At 40.3% G+C, this 20,364-nt stretch overlaps 1 protein-coding gene across 5 annotated transcripts in view; it reads left to right on the forward strand.

Annotated features, from left to right (window-relative positions):
• The window catches only part of znf143a (zinc finger protein 143a), a 48,636-nt gene that overhangs the window by 16,176 nt on the left and 12,096 nt on the right, over positions 1-20,364 (forward strand). For 3 of the 5 annotated variants that reach the window (XM_060940819.1, XM_060940821.1, XM_060940822.1), the window contains exons 6-15: positions 1,012-1,205; positions 1,348-1,416; positions 1,504-1,623; positions 2,833-2,908; positions 6,727-6,852; positions 10,540-10,719; positions 10,817-11,041; positions 11,357-11,481; positions 11,557-11,679; positions 11,868-11,972. In XM_060940819.1, coding sequence (XP_060796802.1) covers positions 1,012-1,205; positions 1,348-1,416; positions 1,504-1,623; positions 2,833-2,908; positions 6,727-6,852; positions 10,540-10,719; positions 10,817-11,041; positions 11,357-11,481; positions 11,557-11,679; positions 11,868-11,972 — 1,343 coding nt within the window. Of the gene's footprint in view, positions 1-1,011; positions 1,206-1,347; positions 1,417-1,503; positions 1,624-2,832; positions 2,909-6,726; positions 6,853-10,539; positions 10,720-10,816; positions 11,042-11,356; positions 11,482-11,556; positions 11,680-11,867; positions 11,973-19,530; positions 19,572-20,364 lie in introns of all 5 variants that reach the window. The other 2 variants (XM_060940824.1, XM_060940823.1) reach the window with 2 other exon arrangements.

Genomic DNA, 20,364 nt, shown 5'->3' on the forward strand with positions numbered 1-20,364 from the left:
AATCAAGTCAGGATGTAGTTTTTATAATTTTTTTTTTTTTTTGACATCAAGTCAGGATTTAGTTTTTATAATTTTTTTTTTTTTTTTTGACATCAAGTCAGGATTTAGTTTTTATAATTTATTTATTTATTTTTTGACATCAAGTCAGGATTTAGTTTTTATAATTTTTTTTTTTTTTTACATCAAGTCAGGATTTATTTTTTATTTTTTTACATCAAGTCAGGATTTAGTTTTTATAATTTATTTATTTATTTTTTTTTACATCAAGTCGGGATTTGGTTTGTTTGTTTTTGACCGAGTCTGGATTTAAATTTAAAAAAAAAAATTAAACATCAAATTGGGGACACCCCCCCCAAAAAAAACAAACAAACAAAAAGTCTTCATTTATTTACTTTTGGAAAACAAGTTGTGGGTTGTTGTGGGGTTTTTTTTTTTTGGTGGGGGGAATGACATCGAGTTGGGGTGGGTTTTTTTGACATTGAGGCAGATTTTTTTTTTTTTTTTTTTTTTACATCAAGTCAAAGTTTTCAACACGAAGTCTGAATTTTTTTGACCCTTCATCCGACTTTTCCAAGGTGGCGAGTCCAAATTTTTCTCGGCATCAAATCAGATTTTTCCTCAATGCAGAGCCAGAAAGTGGTAAAGTCAGAAAGACTCAGACTTTTCGTGACTCTGAGTCTGAATTTTCCCAAATGCTGTCAGAATTTTCCTCGACACAGAGGCTAAATTTTGCTAGATACTGAATTTGAATTTGTTACACAATCAGAATTTAAGACTCCTGAGTCAGAATCTTCTTTGATGCAATTGCTGAGTCAGAATTTTCCGAGTCAGAGAGAAAATTTTATTAGCTGTTGACTCTGAAATTTCAAAAGTGCAAATGTCTCACAGTGAAACTTAACTTATCAGATGAAGTTAATGAGCAGACAAACTGTTTTTAAGTTATTAAACCTGTAGTTTATACCCCGGTCACTTGCTGCAACATTGTAAGTGTGATCTGTGTCCTGTTTTCAGAGGTGTATGATTCCCCTGCGCTCCAGGCCGTGCAGCTCGAGGACGGCTCCACCGCCTTCATTCAGCATGCGTTACAGATGTCGCAGCCAGATACGTTTCTGGCCATCCAGGAAAGTGACCCAGTGTCTGGTTTGCGTCTTGAGGGAATTGCAGACCCTGGGACTGTCACTGTGCTGGAACAGTACGCTGCTAAGGTAACACACACACACAGGGTTTTATTTATTTATTTATTTATTTATTTATTTATTTAAATTGACCTTCAAATCATACAATTAACACATGAAATGAAATAATGAAGGAGTCAGTCTATCTGTGACCTATTGAAATGTGTCCTAGTCTTTACAGGTAGAAGAAATGAAACCTTATACTCACACTGACTTGCTCACAAATGAGAATGTAGTGCAGGTATGTGACAGTCACTCCAGAAATCCTAATTCCCACCAAAATGGCAAATAAAAATTATATTTCTATAAACCTTTTCTCTTTCTGTAGATTGTTTTTCCGAGTCAGGATGACCATTACAGTGTACCTGAAGAGAAACCTGAAGAGAAACCATTTCAGTGCAGCTATAAAGGATGTGGCAAACTTTACACCACAGCCTATCACCTCAAGGTGTGTGTGTGTTCAGCTGTGATTTTTATTCATTTCATAAATGTACAATGCCATTCTTTAATAAATAAAAACTTGTTAGTGTTTGCAATAGTGCTGTCAAAAATGTCGCGTTATTAACGCGTTAACTTGACTCAATTTTAACGGCGATAATTTTTTTTATCGCGAGATTAACGCTCTGTGACATGATGTAGGTTTTTCATAAGCTTTTGAAACTGCCAGGAACTTGGAACAGAGACAAAACGATAGCAGCTAGACTGTAATGCCCCCCCCCGCCCCGAGAACCAGCGCGGGCAGGGTGCGCTAGTAGAGATGGGATTTATGGCTCTTTGATGGGATCCACATCTTTGTGATCTGTTCTTTGAAAAGAGCCGTTCAAAAGACTGGCTCATTTGGCTCTTTTTAAATATTTATTCAGTTTTAAGAAGACAGCGTCTAAAGAAGCCAGATCCCTCTGAACTGTAAACTCAATGCTATCCCAGAAATCCTTCCTGTAATATGCAAATTTGGCCGCCTCTGATTGGACAGCGCGACGCATCAACAGGCAGAAAGTGTAAAAGTACAAAATGTGTTAAGTGAGCTGAAACAGTAAAGATCAGATTCAATGCAATATTTATCAACGAACAACTTAAATTTAATATAATAGTGTACTTTATATTATAATCAAGCATGTCAAGCCTACCGTCACTGTGTAACCTGTCTCTCTGATTAAAAGTTGTAGACTAACTCAAACAGTAGCTCATTTCACTCATGGTTCTTTTGCTAGCCCCGGTGCTCGGCTTAGGTTTTACTTTGCAGTGGCTGTGACAAGACGTGTTATGCTTTGTAATAAAAAAAAAAAACATTGGTACAAAGCAAGCCCATTCACTTTTTATGCTGATAAGAGAATTACAATGGTCTTTTATGTGACAAAAATGTGCGATTAAATTGCGATTAATCGCGAGTTAACTATGACTGTCGCGACATTAATCGCGATTAAATATTTTAATCGCTTGACAGCACTAGTTTGCAAATTGCTGTGATTGTAAGCAGAATAAACTATTGCACTAAAATATAATGTGCTGTTTTAGGGAAATAATCAGGGTGATAACAGTAACCTTGTTTCATCACGCCACCTCGTTGGTGATTATTTTCCTATAACATCACGACACAGAGTGTTACAGTACAGTAATAAATGACAGTATTGTCCTGTAAGTCTACATGTTTCATCAGGTACATGGAAGAGTACACACAGGTGACAAGCCTTACTGTTGTGACAAACCCGGGTGTGAAAAAAAGTTTGCAACAGGTAACATCCTGCAGTTTTTAGGATCAAATCTCCCACAGACATGTCATTTTACTTTACATTAATGGCATTTATCAGATGCTTTTATCCAGAGCGATGTACAGCATACCCAGAGCAGTCTGGGGAGCAGTTGGGGGTTCGGTGCCTTGCTCAAGGACACTTCATCCATTCCTGCTGGTCCAGGGAATCGAACCAGCGACCTTTTGGTCCCAAAGCTGCTTCTCTAACCATTAGGCCATGGCTTTCTCAAGTTTTTTGGGGGGGAATTTTAATAAAAATACAAATAGTAATTTTAAACCATTACAAATGATCCATGTTGAATATAAAACTGTATAATGTTTTTAGTAGTTCGATGTTTAATACCGGCGAGTGGCCTAGTGGTTAGTGTGTTCACCTCTCGATTGGGAGATCGCGAGTTCTACTCATGGTCGGGCCATACCAAAGACCATCATAAAAGTGGTGCCTACTGGCAAGGCACGCTGCAATACAAATGCGAGTGGGGAGTCAAACTCTTGCGGTTACCAGAGGACACCCCCCCCCACTGTAACCCTAGCTATGTAATATAGGCGAGAGGCAGACGGCTACGAAACGGAGATCAGCGCCGCCAAACGCGCCATGTATGGTGCAGGAAGGACTTTGAACATTTTTAATACTCAACAAATGCAAAAGAGAGTTCTCTCTACACCTTTACTCAAATTAAAAATGCCAGGATTGAGTCATGATCATCTGGCATATTTCAGCAAAATGAACAAATCCTTGAATGAATCATTTAACTGAATTGACTCAAATGATTCAAGCCACTGAAAAAGAGTTAAAGAGTCAAGGTTTTGGAGCCTGAATTAATTTGTAGCTCCTTGTACAACTCCGTTTTATGTCCAAGTGATGATAAACTTGACTCGGATCCATGTCTCAAATCTGTGTCTATGATCTGTACAATCAGAATCATGATGCGCATTAGGACCAGACGTGGACAAAGTACCCAACTTCAACTTGAAGTACTTGCTTTTAAAAATACTTTAAGTATTAAAAGTACATTTTCTGTCAACGCAGTGTTGTATTATTGCCACAACGCTTACAAAACCTAATGCCGTTGCGAAAGATAGAAATGTAAATTCACAAAATGAATGCATGCTGTGCCATCATGGTGGTTTAACGTTAAGCTAGCTAGTCAGTGACGCTCCACCTGACGTGCTAGCAAACTCTTTTCAAACTCGAAATCATATTGAGTAGCTAACGCTACTAGAAAAGAAAAATTTCTACATTCTGTTTCTTTGGCAAGATTATGCTAAAACATTTCTGAAAGCACTTCAGATAAGTTAACGTTATTCATGTTAGCATAACTCCATTTTTACATGCTAACTAACAGTGTCCAAGTTAACTAGCTATGTGTTAACCTTAGCCGTGGACAAGGCGATGGCAACTTGGTGGGAAAATCCACAGAAACTCATTTGACTAGCCAGACTGCATAGCTATTGCAACGTTAGAACAAGCTCCAAAAGCACAGACAACTTTCTCTTGGAATAAAACGTTTATATTCCTCAATATGCTCCCGCAGGTCAGACGGCGAGGTTTTGTAAGCCGTGATGTGGTTCGTTTTTGGCAAACAAAGCAAACATTTAAAACGAAATGAATCTTGAATCCTTTCAGAAAACTGAAACATGAGTTCATGGGCCATGAGTGCGTGCATTCCCCAGAAGAACCGCCTCCTTCCATTCTGCCATCAACTGATCGTGTTAAATAATGCTGCGGAGAAATCATTGATCTTGATTTTATACAGTCTATGGATATGACGTGACCCTAGTGATTACTGATCGGCTCTCAGTGTCACCTGCGAAACAATCAATCACATTTTAGAAAAGAAAAGAAAAAAGATCCACTTTCAAAACTGCTTCATTAGGGGTGTTCACACGGCACATGTTTGCATCGATGTATTTTGTTGCGATATATCTTACACCGGTGTAAATTTTGTGGAGCGTTCACACGTCACAAACCTGCTTACTAGAGAGAAGCGTGTTAGCACCGGTGCAGCCCCACTTGCATTCACACAGCAGTTTTTGCGACCGTGCTGTATATATATATATAATAATGCGGAAATGAAATATGCGCATGCGTGAAAATGTACTTCCTTTTCCCGGTTGTCATGGCATCACCAAGCGCCGGGAAAACAACGTGGATGAAGACACCAGTGTTGCCAGATACTGCTGACGTTTTCCAGCCGAAAATATGTTCAAATCCGCTAAAATGCACTTAAAACCGCCCAATCTGGTAACACTGGAAGACACGCAGTTCTGTTATTGTTGATATTCGCCATTTTGGAAGCGCAAAATACCAGGATGCAAATTATGCAATGCCCGTATGCAGGGTGCGATTTGTCAAAAAACCAGAAGGGGGGATGTTTTTTTTTTTTTAATCATGAAACGTCACAAAATTAAGGTAACAATAGGCTAACAGCTCAATAACATCCAATGATATCAAATGAATAACACTAAATGAAAACGAACACTAAACCAGAGATAGTAAATTCATCTTCCTATCTCTCTGACTAAATACACGAACACTAACACACAACAAAGTTCGCATTGCTTGTCGCGTTGCTGTGATGTTTCTCTCCCTCCGGATTAAATGGACAGTGACTCGAAAATCACTAAAATACATGAATACTAAATGAACAGTTTGCTCTGATGGCGCAGTTCATGTGGCCTTTTCTGCTTTCCCGTCGGTGCGCTATCCGCCGCGTTTCGCCCTTCTTTAATCCACATTTCTGCGAATTTCTCAGCAGGGAAGGAACGCACGTCTGGCCCATTGACAGCGAGGAAAAGAAGGCTGTCAGTGTGGATACATTCATTCTGTTGCGCTCATCAGTAAGGATGTGGCTCAGGTGGATAAGGCGCCATACCATAAATCTGGGGACCCGGGTTTGATTCCGACCCGAGGTTATTTCCCAATCCCTCCCTGTCTCTCTCCCGCTCATTTCCTGTCTCTACACTGTCCTATCCAATAAAGCTGGAAAAAGCCCAAAGAAAAAGCAATGCTAATTTCCGTATAGAACGCAAAGATATTGTTATTATCTACAATGTATCTATTTTCTGGGGACGTTCGTGAACATCAAAGCTGCCACTTCGGGTCATTTTGAAAGTGAGTGCAATGTAGACCATAGAAAACTGTGTCACAACATGCCTGTCATGTCAACTTTTTTTTTTGGTTTGTTTGTTTTATTGATGGGGTTGTCCCCGAGGATTTTTTTTCAGCAGAGATAAAAACCAGAGGGGGGGATGATCCCCACCATCCCCCCCAGCAAATCGCACCCAGCCCGTATGTAATCAACTCTCCTCACGCGTAGCGAGTCTGCCCCTGTAGCGTTCAGACGTCCCATTTTATATCGGTGCTGCCCCGCAAACTAGCATTTACTCCGGAGTAAATTTCTTAAACCACCTCCCGAGCAGGGTTAGATTTGCACCGGTTTAAGCAGCTTTCAGGGGCTACACCGGTATAACTTTGTACCGTGTGAACGCTCTACCAGGGCAGCCCCGGTGCTACACCGGAGTAAAAGTTGCCGTGTGAACACCCCAATAGTAACGAGGCGCTTGATAGAAATGTAGTGGAGTGAAAAGTACGATATTTGCTTTTCAAATGTAGTGAAGTTAAAGTCATAAGTTTCCAAAAAAATAATATTCAAAGTACAGATACTCAAAAAATGTACTTAAGTAAACGTACTTCGTTACTGTGCACCTCTGATTAGGAGTCTCATTTCTAAAAATAATCATTATAATCATGTGAAAAATTGCATGCAGTGTGGTTGAAGCTGTAAATTTGTTATTTAGGTCACGGCTTGAAAAGCCACATGAGGACACACACTGGTGAAAAACCCTACTGCTGCACAGAAGTGAACTGCAAAAAATCTTTCAAGAATTCAGGAGACCTTCAAAAGCACCTCCGAATCCACACAGGTACAATCATCGCATTATAATTAGGGATTAAAATATCGCAAATTAATCGGACTTTTGTTTTTTATCTGTTCTAAATGTACCCAAAAGGGATATTTTTTCACATTTTTGGGGAGCTGGTGTGGACAAATCTGCTGTATGTGGCCAGGTTAGGAAGGATAAGGCTGGACACAGCAAAAATAATTTTTGTGGGTATTTTATTCCCTGGGGCGGCACGGTGGTGTAGTGGTTAGCGCTGTCGCCTCACAGCAAGAAGGTCCTGGGTTCAAGCCCCGTGGCCGGTGAGGGCCTTTCTGTGCGGAGTTTGCATGTTCTCCCCGTGTCCGCGTGGGTTTCCTCCGGGTGCTCCGGTTTCCCCCACAGTCCAAAGACATGCAGGTTAGGTTAACTGGTGACTCTAAATTGAGCGTAGGTGTGAATGTGAGTGTGAATGGTTGTCTGTGTCTATGTGTCAGCCCTGTGATGACCTGGCGACTTGTCCAGGGTGTACCCCGCCTTTCGCCCGTAGTCAGCTGGGATAGGCTCCAGCTTGCCCGCGACCCTGTAGAACAGGATAAAGCAGCTAGAGATAATGAGATTTTATTCCCCCCATTACATATAAAAATAAATAAATAAATTGGCGTTAACTTTATAATTTTGAGGCTTTAGCACAGTTCAGTGTGAACAAAACAATACAGTATTTTCCTCGAGTTCGGGACTTCCAGCCTAAAAACTATACAATAAAACAAACTAAACTCACCAAACTCGGTGATGTGGACTCTGGACAACAGGAGTGGCTCTCTTTTTAAATAAAGAAAATAAAAATACAAAACCGAAATAAATACATTTGATAAGTCACACAGTAGAGGTCTGCGCGGGACAGAATTTTCAGTCCCGCTCCCGCATTGTGCAGTCCCGCTCCCGCAAAGAATTATGATTTTCAGTCCCGCTCCCCTTCCCGCGCCTGCCATATTTTGTCCCGCTCCCACCCGCAAATCCCGCATGATGCAGACGTTCGCGTTATTTCTCACAAAAGTTCTTGTCATTAGCTTGGGGAATTAAACATGCTGAGCTTAGCTGAGCTTTCCACTGACCGATCCTTCACCTAGCGCACGTAGCGAGGGTGCACGTTGCCAGGCAGCATGCGCAGCTGAGGCTTTACAGAGATGCCCAACACACCTACCAAAATCTACAGTGGATATTAAGAATATTGTACATTGCACATAGCTTATACGTCACTCCTCACATTTACATTCTAGGAAATCTTACTTCTGAAGCACTGTGAGCTTCACGAGAGGAGCTCTGCTCTTCTGCCATGATCGGAGATCTCGAACACGGAAGAACGGAAAGGAATCGGAAACGTACGCGAGATTAGACCACATCCACAAATTTAGGCATCTTAAAATGTTTTTATTAATGCCAAATAAAATATCCAGCACAAATTATATATGATAGACATAAATTAATAATTTATAAATTTTATTTTAAACACGTTTTTAGTTAGCGGGACTTCAGCTTATCACCTCCCCCTCCCGCCCGCGCCCGCAATGAGCTTTCAAAATTTGTCCCGCGCCGCACTGCTTCGCGTCGGGTCCCGCGGGACTCCCGCGGGAGTGCAGGGCTCTATCACACAGCTCATTAAAAATGTTTTCCAGTCAAATGCAGTAACTCAGTACATTCATGAGCAAAAACTGCATTTATACACACTTTTACATCACTCACACATTTCTCAGAATAAAGCAAACTCGCTCTCTCTCTCACACCTGGAAGGTGTCTTAACATGTCGTCTTTTCTCCCCTCTGGATCATCAAAAGCAAATAAAAAATGCATGAATTTTATGTAAACATTCATAATGCAAAAATATAAAGTTGATCCTGTACATAAGTAGCCTGGCAAGCCAGACTAAATGTGAATATTTAGTCTAGCCTCGATCCGTAGACATTTCCGACGGGGGTGGGTAGGGACAACCCGCTGTCTTTCAAACTGTCTCTGTGTGTATAGGCCAACGCTCTGACCAATCAGCGCAACAGTGACTGTGACGTAGTCAGAGCGACAGAAAGCAGTGGGGGAGGCCTTGAAATAAATAATTTTTCAAAATGCGTATTAATTAATAAACAGGTTCTAGATATTAAGAAGTTTGGATATAATGACCACAAGTTTGGAGTCTGTACCACATACTTAACATACACTCTTCTTTTTTTCAAGTGTTTGGTTAAACTTTTTGAGAGTTTTTATTTAGTGGTGTTTGGTGAAATAATTTCCCTTAAATTTAAAATAACGGGAAAATAAGAAACAATCAAAAAGTAATGTTTCAAAGCTGTTTATTAATTCTTCGTACTGCACAAACTAGCCCCATCCTTTTGGCTACAGGCGGAGCCAGCTGGTAGATCAGACTTTTGCCATAGCCGGTCGGCAAAACAGCGAAAACGTCCTTCTTGAAAAGGAATGAGCGGAGAGCCTCTTCCTGCTCATGTTTCAACGAAAACTCCAAGTCTAATTCTTCTAAAACTGATTCCAAAGCGGAGTCAAACGCGCGCTGTTCACTAGCCGTAGCCATCTTTCCTGTTGCGCTTTCTCCAGTGTCGCGCAGCTTTGTCGTCACTCCTGCAAAAGCCCGCCTAAAGAATCCAAACAAAAACCTTGCGTTGTGATTGGCGGGCATGATTTGATGCCCGGGGTGTTTTTGTTTATATGGTGCGAAGCTAGACCCGTTCGCTAGGCAAAAATATTTTTGGCCACTAGGCGGGTGGGTCTAGTTTACTAGGCTAGTACATAAGTGCACTTTATCAAAAATTTCGCCGACCAGCTACTCGCTACTCGCTCGTGCTACGTCACTTCCTGATTTCCCAAACTACGGGGGAGGGGCACAGAACGTGCATGCGTTAATCGCGCATAAAAAAAAATTAGTGGCACTAAAAGGAATTTTAATTCGACATCCCTAATTATAACTATAATATTTAAGTTATTCCATGAAATCGAGTCGTACATGAGCTGATAGCCGAAGAGGCACAGCGCACCGAGTCGGCTATAAGCCATGTACGACGAGATTGAGTGAGTGAGTGGAATAACCTTTTTTTTTTTTTTTTTTTAAATTATATCCACATTCAGTGGATTTTGAGAAATGGAGCGTTTTTATTTTTTGCAAATTCGATAAATAAACCTTATACAAAATGTCCAACAAAATCATTTCCGCTTAGAATGTAAACGAACTGGCGAAATGACAGGAGCAATTTGTGAAAAATGTGGTGATAATTCTTGAAAAATAAAAAAAAGATGTTCTTACCATCAAATACTTTTCATTCCATACTTTGCTTTTTTTGTGGATTTTCTTCATCTTTAGGGGTTTTGGTGGTTGGCAAACCAACTTAAAGGTGCATTACCGCCACCAACTGGGCTGGAGTGTGGAACAGGAGATATTGGGGGACCTGTATTCTTTTAGCTATTTCTGTTTCTTTTAAATACTTGATCACAATTTTTGGGGTTTTGTTTTCGACTGCAGTTTTTATTTCATCCTCCGTTGGTTCAGCAACACGCTCTGCCATTTTGTTTTTCTCTACTCACGGTATATGAGCTGATATCCTAGTAGTGGAGTAGCCGATCAGAGTGTGTGATTGCTCATATCCAGTGAATGTGGATAGAATATAATCTGGTGTTTGGTCTGTTACTGTTGTATATTAGAGTAATGAATGTAGCTGATCTTTGACCTTTCAGGAGAAAAGCCCTTTCTTTGTCCGTACGAAGGCTGCGGTCGGTCTTTTAGGACGTCCAACATTTGCAAGGTGCACATGCGCACGCACACAGGCGAGAAACCGTATCACTGCTCCGAGCCAGGCTGCAACCGGGCCTTCGCCAGTGCAACTAATTACAAAAACCACAGCAGGATCCACACTGGTATTCAAGCTTTCAGGTTCAAAGCTATAAAGCATACACTGTTCTCATCCTCCTGATCAAAAGGCTGAAAATATTATTTTTATTTTTCCTCCCTCAGGCGAAAGGCCGTATGTTTGCACCATTCCTGGCTGTGAGAAGCGCTTCACCGAGTACTCAAGTCTGTACAAGCATCAAGTGGTTCACACGCCCTGTAAACCGTATGAGTGCAGCCACTGTGGGAAGACCTACAAGCAGATCTCCACACTGGCTCTGCACAAGCGCACGGCACACAACGACTCCGAGCCCATCGAAGAAGAGCGCGAGGACTACGAGCCTCCTACAGGTCAGCGACGATTACAGTGAATTTGAAAAATTGAAAAATTTGGCACAGCAGCTGAGGAACACTTCAATCACGATCTCTCTGGAACAGTTTATCCGACAGAGTTAAATTGTAGAATTTTTAAAAATTTGACGTGACTGGTGCCTTGATTAGCAAAATAACAGCGCCACCATCAGCCATGTACCGTTTCGATGCACAGCCTGAAAGGTGTTCAGAGTGCACGTAAAGGTGTTTAAACCGCACAGACGGATGCTGCGATTGTGATTGAGAGTCTGTTTTGTGAAAATCATTGTTTGTTTATTTCCTCTCTTTACTCAGAAGCCATCGACGATCCCTGTATGAACAGGACTTTGACAGAAAGTGTCGCAGGCTGCTCGGATATGACCTCGGACCTCTCGGCGCAGGAACAGGTCCCCGTCGTCACACCACTTGACGCTCATCAGGTTCGAATTTGTACTTATTAGTCATGTTTAAGGTTGCTGTGCTGGTTATAACGATAGCCAAACCGGTCATTACAGGTGGCTGATAATACGATCACCATGGTAACGCAAGATGGCAATATACTCACCCTGCCAGCCAGTGAGTCTGTCCTGTCATCTGCTAACATCACCATGGTAACTGCTGACAGCATAGAGGAACAGGTGGGCGTAGTCATCGGTCATTTATAAGGCTGTATAAGGACCGAATAAAGACATGTATATATTTTGTTTGAGTGGTTTGATCTAGATGTTGCAGAAGTAATAATAATGATGAAAACGGGCTTTCTGTTTTCTCCCAATTGTATGTTAATCTAATTACGTGCTGCATTCGGTGTGTGTTTCATCTGTAGATGACGGTTATATCACCAGCATCTTTACAGAGCACACAGGAAGCAGGGCTTCCACACCCAGTTACCCTTCTGACCACTTCTAATGGAAAACAAGTTGCTGTTGAGGTGAGATTACATCGCTGCATCCATCTCACGCTCCTGTTTCTCGGCTGAATAAGTCGTAAAGTTTCCTATCACTTCACAAAGTCCTACGTATCAAAGTAAACAGCAAACAGACTTACCCTTTCCTGATGATACGAGCCGTTTCTCTGTGTGATAAAGCATTGCTGAATAATCCGGTGTTGAATTCACAGCAAATAATACAAAGATTTATTTCCATTCGGCACTAAGCCCACATGATGTCCATGCGATCTCACCGCAGGCCTCCTGACTGACCATGTCGGATTTGCTTTATGCGAGGGTACTTCAAAAACTTCTCGGCCTCACCCAGAAACGGGGTGTAATTCCCAGTTTGGTAATAATAATAATTTTAATACTTATTTTGCACAAATTAACTTTTTAAGTTTGATCAAATGTGCATTACAGACTTTAATAAAAAGCTAAATTACAAAACATGGTCTATTGTACAAAATATATATATATATATATATATATATATATATATATATATATATATATATATTAGTGCTGTCAAGCGATTAAAATATTTAATCACGATTAATGTCGCGACTGTCATAGTTAACTCGCGATTAATCGCAATTTAATCGCACATTTTTGTCACATGAAAAACCATTGTAATTCTCTTATCAGCATAAAAACGTGAATGGGCTTGCTTTGTATTGCAAAGCATAACACGTCTTAACACAGCCACTGCAAAGTGAAACCTAAGCCGAACACCGGGGCTAGCAAAAGAACCATGAGTGAAGTGATCTACTGCTTGAGTTAGTCTACAACTCTAATCAGAGAGACAGGTTACACAGTGACGGTAGGCTTAACATGCTTGATTATAATATAAAGTACACTATTATATTAACTTTAAGTTGTTCGTTGATAAATATTGCATTGAATCTGATCTTTACTGTTTCAGCTCACTTAACACATTTTGTACTTTTACACTTTCTGCCTGTTGATGCGTCGCGCTGTCCAATCAGAGGCGGCCAAATTTGCATATTACAGGAAGGATTTCTGGGATAGCATTGAGTTTACAGTTCAGAGGGATCTGGCTTCTTTAGACGCTGTCTTCTTAAAACTGAATAAATATTTAAAAAGAGCCCAATGAGCCGGTCTTTTGAACGGCTCTTTTCAAAGAACGGATCACAAAGATGCGGATCCCATCAAAGAGCCATAAATCCCATCTCTACTAGCGCGCCCTGCCCACGCTGGTTCTTTGGGAGGAGGACAGAGGACTCTGGCTGTGCGGGGCATTACAGTCTAGCTGCTGTCGTTTGTCTCTGTTCCAAGTTCCTGGCAGTTTCAAAAGCTTATGAAAAACCTACATCATGTCACAGAGCGTTAATCTCGCGATAAAAAAATTATCGCCGTTAAAATTGAGTCAAGTTAACGTGTTAATAATGCAACCTTTTTGACAGCACTAATATATATATATATATATATATATATATATATATATATATATATATATATATATATACCACAAAACAAATTTTATTACTTATTGTCTAAAAATAATTTATCTTTGTATAAATATTGCAGTTACATAATGAGTTAATAAAATGTTTCCAGAAATCAGAATATGATGGAAATATATCATTAAAAAATGTATTATTATATCCACATTCACTGGATATGAGCAGTCGGGTGCTCTGATTGGCTACTCTACTACTGGACTATTGGCTCAGATACCGTGAGTAGAGAAAAACACAATGGCGGCACGTGTTGCTGAACCAACCGAGGACAAACTAAAAACTCTACTCGAAAACCAAACTCTAAAAATACAAAAAAAAAAGCAACAGAATATGGAATTAAAGTATTTAATGGTAAGACCTTTTTTTTCCCTCCAAGAATTATTATTATTATAACAGGGGCGGCACGGTGGTGTAGTGGTTAGCACTGTCGCCTCACAGCAAGAAGGTCCGGGTTTGAGCCCCGTGGCCGGCGAGGGCCTTTCTGTGCGGAGTTTGCATGTTCTCCCCGTGTCCGCGTGGGTTTCCTCCGGGTGCTCCGGTTTCCCCCACAGTCCAAAGACATGCAGGTTAGGTTAACTGGTGACTCTAAATTGACCGTAGGTGTGAATGTGAGTGTGAATGGTTGTCTGTGTCTATGTGTCAGCCCTGTGATGACCTGGCGACTTGTCCAGGGTGTACCCCGCCTTTCACCCGTAGTCAGCTGGGATAGGCTCCAGCTTGCCTGCGACCCTGTAGAAGGATAAAGCGGCTACAGATAATGAGATGAGATTATGATAGCAGCACTTTTCACAAATTGCTTCTGTCACTTTGCCATTTTGTTTACATTCTAAGCGGAAATTATTTTGTCGGACTTTTTGTATAAAGTTTTTATTTATTGAATTGGGGGGGGGGGGGGGATGCTCTGTTTCTCAAAATCCAGAGTGTGTATAGGGTGTGTATTTTATTTATTTATTTATTTATTATAGCACTTGTTTTTGCCATGAAATTCAAGACCTTCTTCATGCCCCAATATCTCAAAAACTACCAAAGATATTGTTGGGTTTCACGTGGCGTCACATCTGCCTCATTAGTTATTCAGAACTTTAGCTGGTGGTCTACCAAAGCTCAGTTGACAAAGCGTTTGTACGGAGAAGGTGCATTGCTCACTAGCATGAAAAATGCCTCACGCTTGTGTTTTAGGTTGTTCGAATCAATCAAACCGTCAAACTGATAAAAGTTTCTTCAGAGTTCCCTGTGAGCTAATAAAAAAAAGGGTGAACGAACACAGGATTTCACAAAAAGACGTCGAGAAAGGTGGCTTTTGAACCTCTTGCTGAAATCGAAGTGAGCCGAGTCAAAGCATGCTCGAGTTTGCAGTGATCACTTGGTGAAAGGTTTGTATTTCCCTCTCAGCTCTGTCCTTAGTGTTTTCCAAGTACTTTTCTTGCTATGTGTCTTTATTTTATGGTGCTTTTTTTTAGTCACGAAGAGCTAAAGTCCCCAGCTGTTTCTTTGTTTCCTCCTCACAAAGTCCATATGCATGAAGGTCGCGACAAAATTCTTCCCCAGCCGTACAGTTACAATGCGCCGTGATCACTTCTCCGTCTTGTTTAACTAAAGGCCAATTTATGCTGACAATTTATGCTCGCAGATAGCGTCACAGACAGTGTCTGCGTAGCCCCCCCACCTTCGCAGACGCTCTGCGCGCACCTCCCAAAAATTGTGACCACCGCAGAAGCCTCGCAGACAAGAGGGCTCTGATTGGTCCACTCTACATCCGCTGTACACGCACTTCTGCTTCCCTACTTTCCCGGTTTGTTTTGTTTTCACGACCGCCATTTTTAAAAACACGAGCGAAGATGGAGCAGCATGAAGAGCGGTTGATTGAGGAAGTACGTACATCTATACGACTCCAGTTCTAGTCATTATAAAAAAAAAAAGTTCTAGTCATTATAAGTAACCGGAGGATAAACACTCCACCAACTACTCCTAGCGACTTTGCGCCCCCTTGCGTTGTGCCGGTGAATAACATCGCGCACGCCTATTACTCCCCGCTCAACGATAAATTACAACTGTCTGCGAAAAGCTATCTGCGAAAGCCTTGTCGCAAGAGCATGCAGAGGCCTTAAGGCTACATCCACACGACAACGGCAACGAGATTTTATTAAAAAAAATATCGCGTCCACATGGGCAACGGATCAGTAAAATATCAGGTACATATGGCAACGCAACGCTTGCTGAAAACGATGCAATACACATGCCACACCTCTACGTGCGCTGTAAGACGGTCCCATCGGAGACACCAGAACAATAGAAGAAGTAGGACGCATGCGCATCAACCCCTTCTTCTACCCGGCGTGAAGCACTCACAGGAACAAACACACAACAACAAGAAGAAGATGGCTGCGACTACGCGAGGAAATCGTGCCTTCTGTGTGTACAAATTAGTTTTATTAGTGTGCATAGTTTTATATAACTTAATTTTCTTCTTGTGTGTGAACATTTTGAAAAGCATTTTTATATAATTTATATAACTTTTTATATTGTGTGTGAACATTTTGAAAAGCAGTCTTATCCAATAAAAAAAAAGAAATTCAAGAAATGGTTCAGTTACTTGTTTATTTAAAAGAAAAGCTGTATACAAAAGTGAACGCAATGCAGTGGTTCATACAAAACAGCGAGAGTGCTGCTTGTTCTAGTCATGTGGTTGTGACGTCATCGTAAACAAATCCGTTCTACTCATCCAGACGACTTCGCAACGGCGCCGTTGCCAGATTTTTCCACTCTGGAACCCGTTCTCGTTTTGGGGCACCCAAAACGCCGGTGCCGTGTGGACGCCAGGCCGAAACGATAAACAATTTTATCAGATTCACCTGAATCCGTTGCCGTCTGGACAGCCTCTAAGATCCAGGTCTTTAAAGGGGTTTCTGATGATCTTTGTGAATGATTTACCTGAGAGATAAGAGCCAGCACAAGTGAGAATCAAGCCAACTGTTGTTTGTTTACACTTCAACTTGCAGCGCTTCGTTGTAAAGAGATGAACGAAAAGCTTAAAAAAAAACATACTTGCACGGGCAAAAACAATACAGGATTCATTTGGCAGCGACTTGATACCGAGGTCCTTTACCCAGCCACATACAAAAAAGTTGTAAGCCTCCATACTCAAACACTTTTATTGCCAGGTATGTGGACACACACGAGGAATTTGACTCCGGTTTCACTTAGCTCTCATAGTACAAAACAAATAAAAAGTGTATACACAAAACAAATTTGAAAAAATGGTGTAATAGGTGCAAAGTAATCCAAGGAAGTCAAGTATTAAATGGATAAATAAAGTATACAGTGTGCTCAGAATGACGGTATGAGTGTGCAGATGTTTTACAAGTGATATTACTGATATATGAATCTGGATTTTAGCTGTTCATCACAGCTCTTCCACGCTTTCATCTGTTTTGCGGTGTAGAAGGACATCTGCAACACCAGATGGTTTGAGATGTCGGGGAACTCGAGTGAAGGGTAGTTTTCGAGATCGTATGACACATCCTTCTTTCCCAGACTGTAGGGTTCGATTCCATCGCACATAGCAATCTTCTGAATATATCTAAAGCCAGCAGTTGCTTCTAGATTATGAGCGTACTTTGAGAAGTTATCGCTAGTTGTTTGTGCTACGGCAGCCGTTTAGACCACCAGCTATTTCACTTCCGCTAAGAAAAGTCACGTGACTGAAACCCAGCAATAAGGCTGAAATTTTGTACACTGTTTACTGAGACTAATGACCTTAATCTTTGAAAGTATGAAGCAAATCTAAAAAGGTCCAGTGGGAACATTTTCTGAAATCTGGCGATTTTGAGGCAGATTTACGGTACTCAAATCCACTGAAGTCATAGTTTCCCTCCATTATGTTTCTTCTTTCGTCTGATTCCAGACAATTTCTATGATAAAATTATGAAAAGAGGTGGCACGGTGGTGTAGTGGTTAGCGCTGTCGCCTCACAGCAAGAAGGTCCGGGTTCGAGCCCCGTGGCCGGCGAGGGCCTTTCTGTGTGGAGTTTGCATGTTCTCCCCGTGTCCGCGTGGGTTTCCTCCGGGTGCTCCGGTTTCCCCCACAGTCCAAAGACATGCAGGTTAGGTTAACTGGCGACTCTAAATTGAGCGTAGGTGTGAATGTGAGTGTGAATGGTTGTCTGTGTCTATGTGTCAGCCCTGTGATGACCTGGCGACTTGTCCAGGGTGTACCCCGCCTTTCACCCGTAGTCAGCTGGGATAGGCTCCAGCTTGCCTGCGACCCTGTAGAACAGGATAAAGCGGCTACAGATAATGAGATGAGATGAGATGAAAATTATGAAAAGACATCTCTGTTGCCAGCATTTTTTATGGCCTGCAGGTAAAAACAGTTTCATAAAAGCCAGTCTTTTTCCCCCCACCCTAAAGGTTAATATAAAAAAATGCAAGTATTATCATATATATAAATAACATTAGGGTGCATCAGTTGCCCTCACTTTCATAAAATCTGATGCATTTTTGTTTTTGGGTGTTCCTTTTCACCAATAAAGACATCCTGTAAAATTTTTGACCATATTCAAAAGTCTAATGGCGGCACCATGAGGTTCATTTTTTGCCAAAAAATGCTTATTTTATGTTTTCGCGTAAGGTTTGAATCACAATGTTGGACTCCATTTATTGATTTCTTGTGACCCAGAGATCATGTTAAGAACCTTTGCAAGGGATTGAGAAGCATTAATGTGATTCATAATACATTTGTATTGTTTAAAAGTAGTTGAACAATGATTCAATGAACAGCTAAAACTCAAACTGTGCTTGATAATATATTTAGAATATGTACTAAAAATGTGTATCTAAGATATTTGGTATACTCTATAAGGTGCCATAATGTTTCATGAAAAGTGATCGAAATTTTGTCATAAAAGTCATAAAATAGCAGCTTTTTCCATAACTTTGAGCTCCTGGTGCCACCATTACACTTTTGAATTTTGTCAAAATATTTCACCCAGTGTGTTTTCTTACCAAAATGAACATAAAAACAAAAATGCATCATGATCGGAGGAACTTTTCATTTTTAGGGGGCAACTGATGCACCCTTTTATTTATATATATATATATATATATATATATATATATATATATATATATATATATATATATATATGAGTGATTCCACGCTTATGGGTACTGAAATGGGGACATGAACTTATTTTTAAAAATTCACCTAAAACCATTTCTTTTTTTTACCATCAGGTCACAAAACATGTAATCTTTAATGAATGATATGTTAAAAGATAACTTTAATTTTCTGAGATGTAATAAAAACATATTTATATGCCAAAGTCAGAACGTAACAGAAGTGTTGTGGACATATAGATTCTCAATTTTAACAATGTAGAATTACTTTTTGAAACATAGGAAGGTGATGTTTTAGCAAATATAATTAATAAACATGTGTAGTAGAATAAACATACACATTCTTTCAATAAGATTAACATGGTATATAGCTAGATTGTAATTAATTTGTAACAGACGCGAGATGGACAATCGTAACAGAAGTAATGGAACAGACATCATTTTGGAACTCATAGGCTTGACTTTGGCATATAAATATGTTTTTATTACATCTCAGAAAATTAAAGTTATCTTTTAACATATCATTCATTAAAGATTACATGTTTTGTGACCTTATGGTAAAAAAAGAAATGGTTTTAGGTGAATTTTTAAAAATAAGTTCATGTCCCCATTTCAGTACCCATAAGCGTGGAATCACTCATATATATATATATATATATATATATATATATATATATATATATATATATATATATATATATATATATATATAATGAGTGATTCCACGCTTATGGGTACTGAAATGGGGACATGATCTGGATCTGTCCAAGATCTGGAGAGCCTAGACTGTTCTGGGGGGGAAGATACAGCATGTATGGCTAGCTCTTATAATGAACAAAAGATAAGCACTTAAAAGTAAAGGTAGTGAAATTACCCTGAAAATAGGCTCGGGTTTCACAAGGTTAATGTCGTAATCCATGACATGATAATGATCTGCTTTATCTCTTGTTCTTTTTCCAGGTCATAGATTATAGAATGCTTAAGGAGGAGAACCACTACAGGTGAATAGGGTCGTTTTTCTTCTTTAATCTAATATATAAGATCTATCTTTTCCAGATATGCTGAAAGGTACTTTTCTTTCCACAAATTTGTCCTTTTATATGCAAATGAGGCTGTTTGTAAATGTATGCAGATTTAAATACATTATAAAACACACAATCTACACGCTGCAAAGAGTCGTTTTAGACAACAATTTGCTGGAATGTCATTTCATTATTGATTCATGGGGTGTATCAGTACACACACATCATGGTTCGGTACGTACCTCGGTTTTGAAGTAACGGTTCGGTTCATTTACGGCACAGTAAGGGGAAAAAATGCACAACGTAAAATTGCAGGTTGTTTATTATGAACTTTTGTCAACACCAACAGTTTGTAATGTGTTGTTAACATTTTAAATGAAACTTACTAATGTACAGTGTATTTCTATCCACATTCATTGGATATGAGTAATTGCGCGCTCTGACTTTACTACGAGGATATCAGCTCATATACCGTGAGTAGAGAAAAACAAAATGGTGGCACGTGTTGCTGAACCAACAGAGGATGAAATAAAAACTCAAAAACAAAACCCCGGCAGCACGGTGGTGTAGTGGTTAGTGCTGTCGCCTAACAGCAAGAAGGTCCGGGTTCAAGCCCAGCGGCCGGCGAGGGCCTTTCTGTGTGGAGTTTGCATGTTCTCCCCATGTGGGTTTCCTCCGGGTGCTCCGGTTTCCCCCACAGTCCAAAGACATGCAGGTTAGGTTAACTGGTGACTAAATTGACCGTAGGTGTGAATGTGAGTGTGAATGGTTG

The sequence above is a fragment of the Neoarius graeffei genome, chromosome 15 (assembly GCF_027579695.1).
Source record: "Neoarius graeffei isolate fNeoGra1 chromosome 15, fNeoGra1.pri, whole genome shotgun sequence".
Taxonomy (NCBI): domain Eukaryota; kingdom Metazoa; phylum Chordata; class Actinopteri; order Siluriformes; family Ariidae; genus Neoarius; species Neoarius graeffei.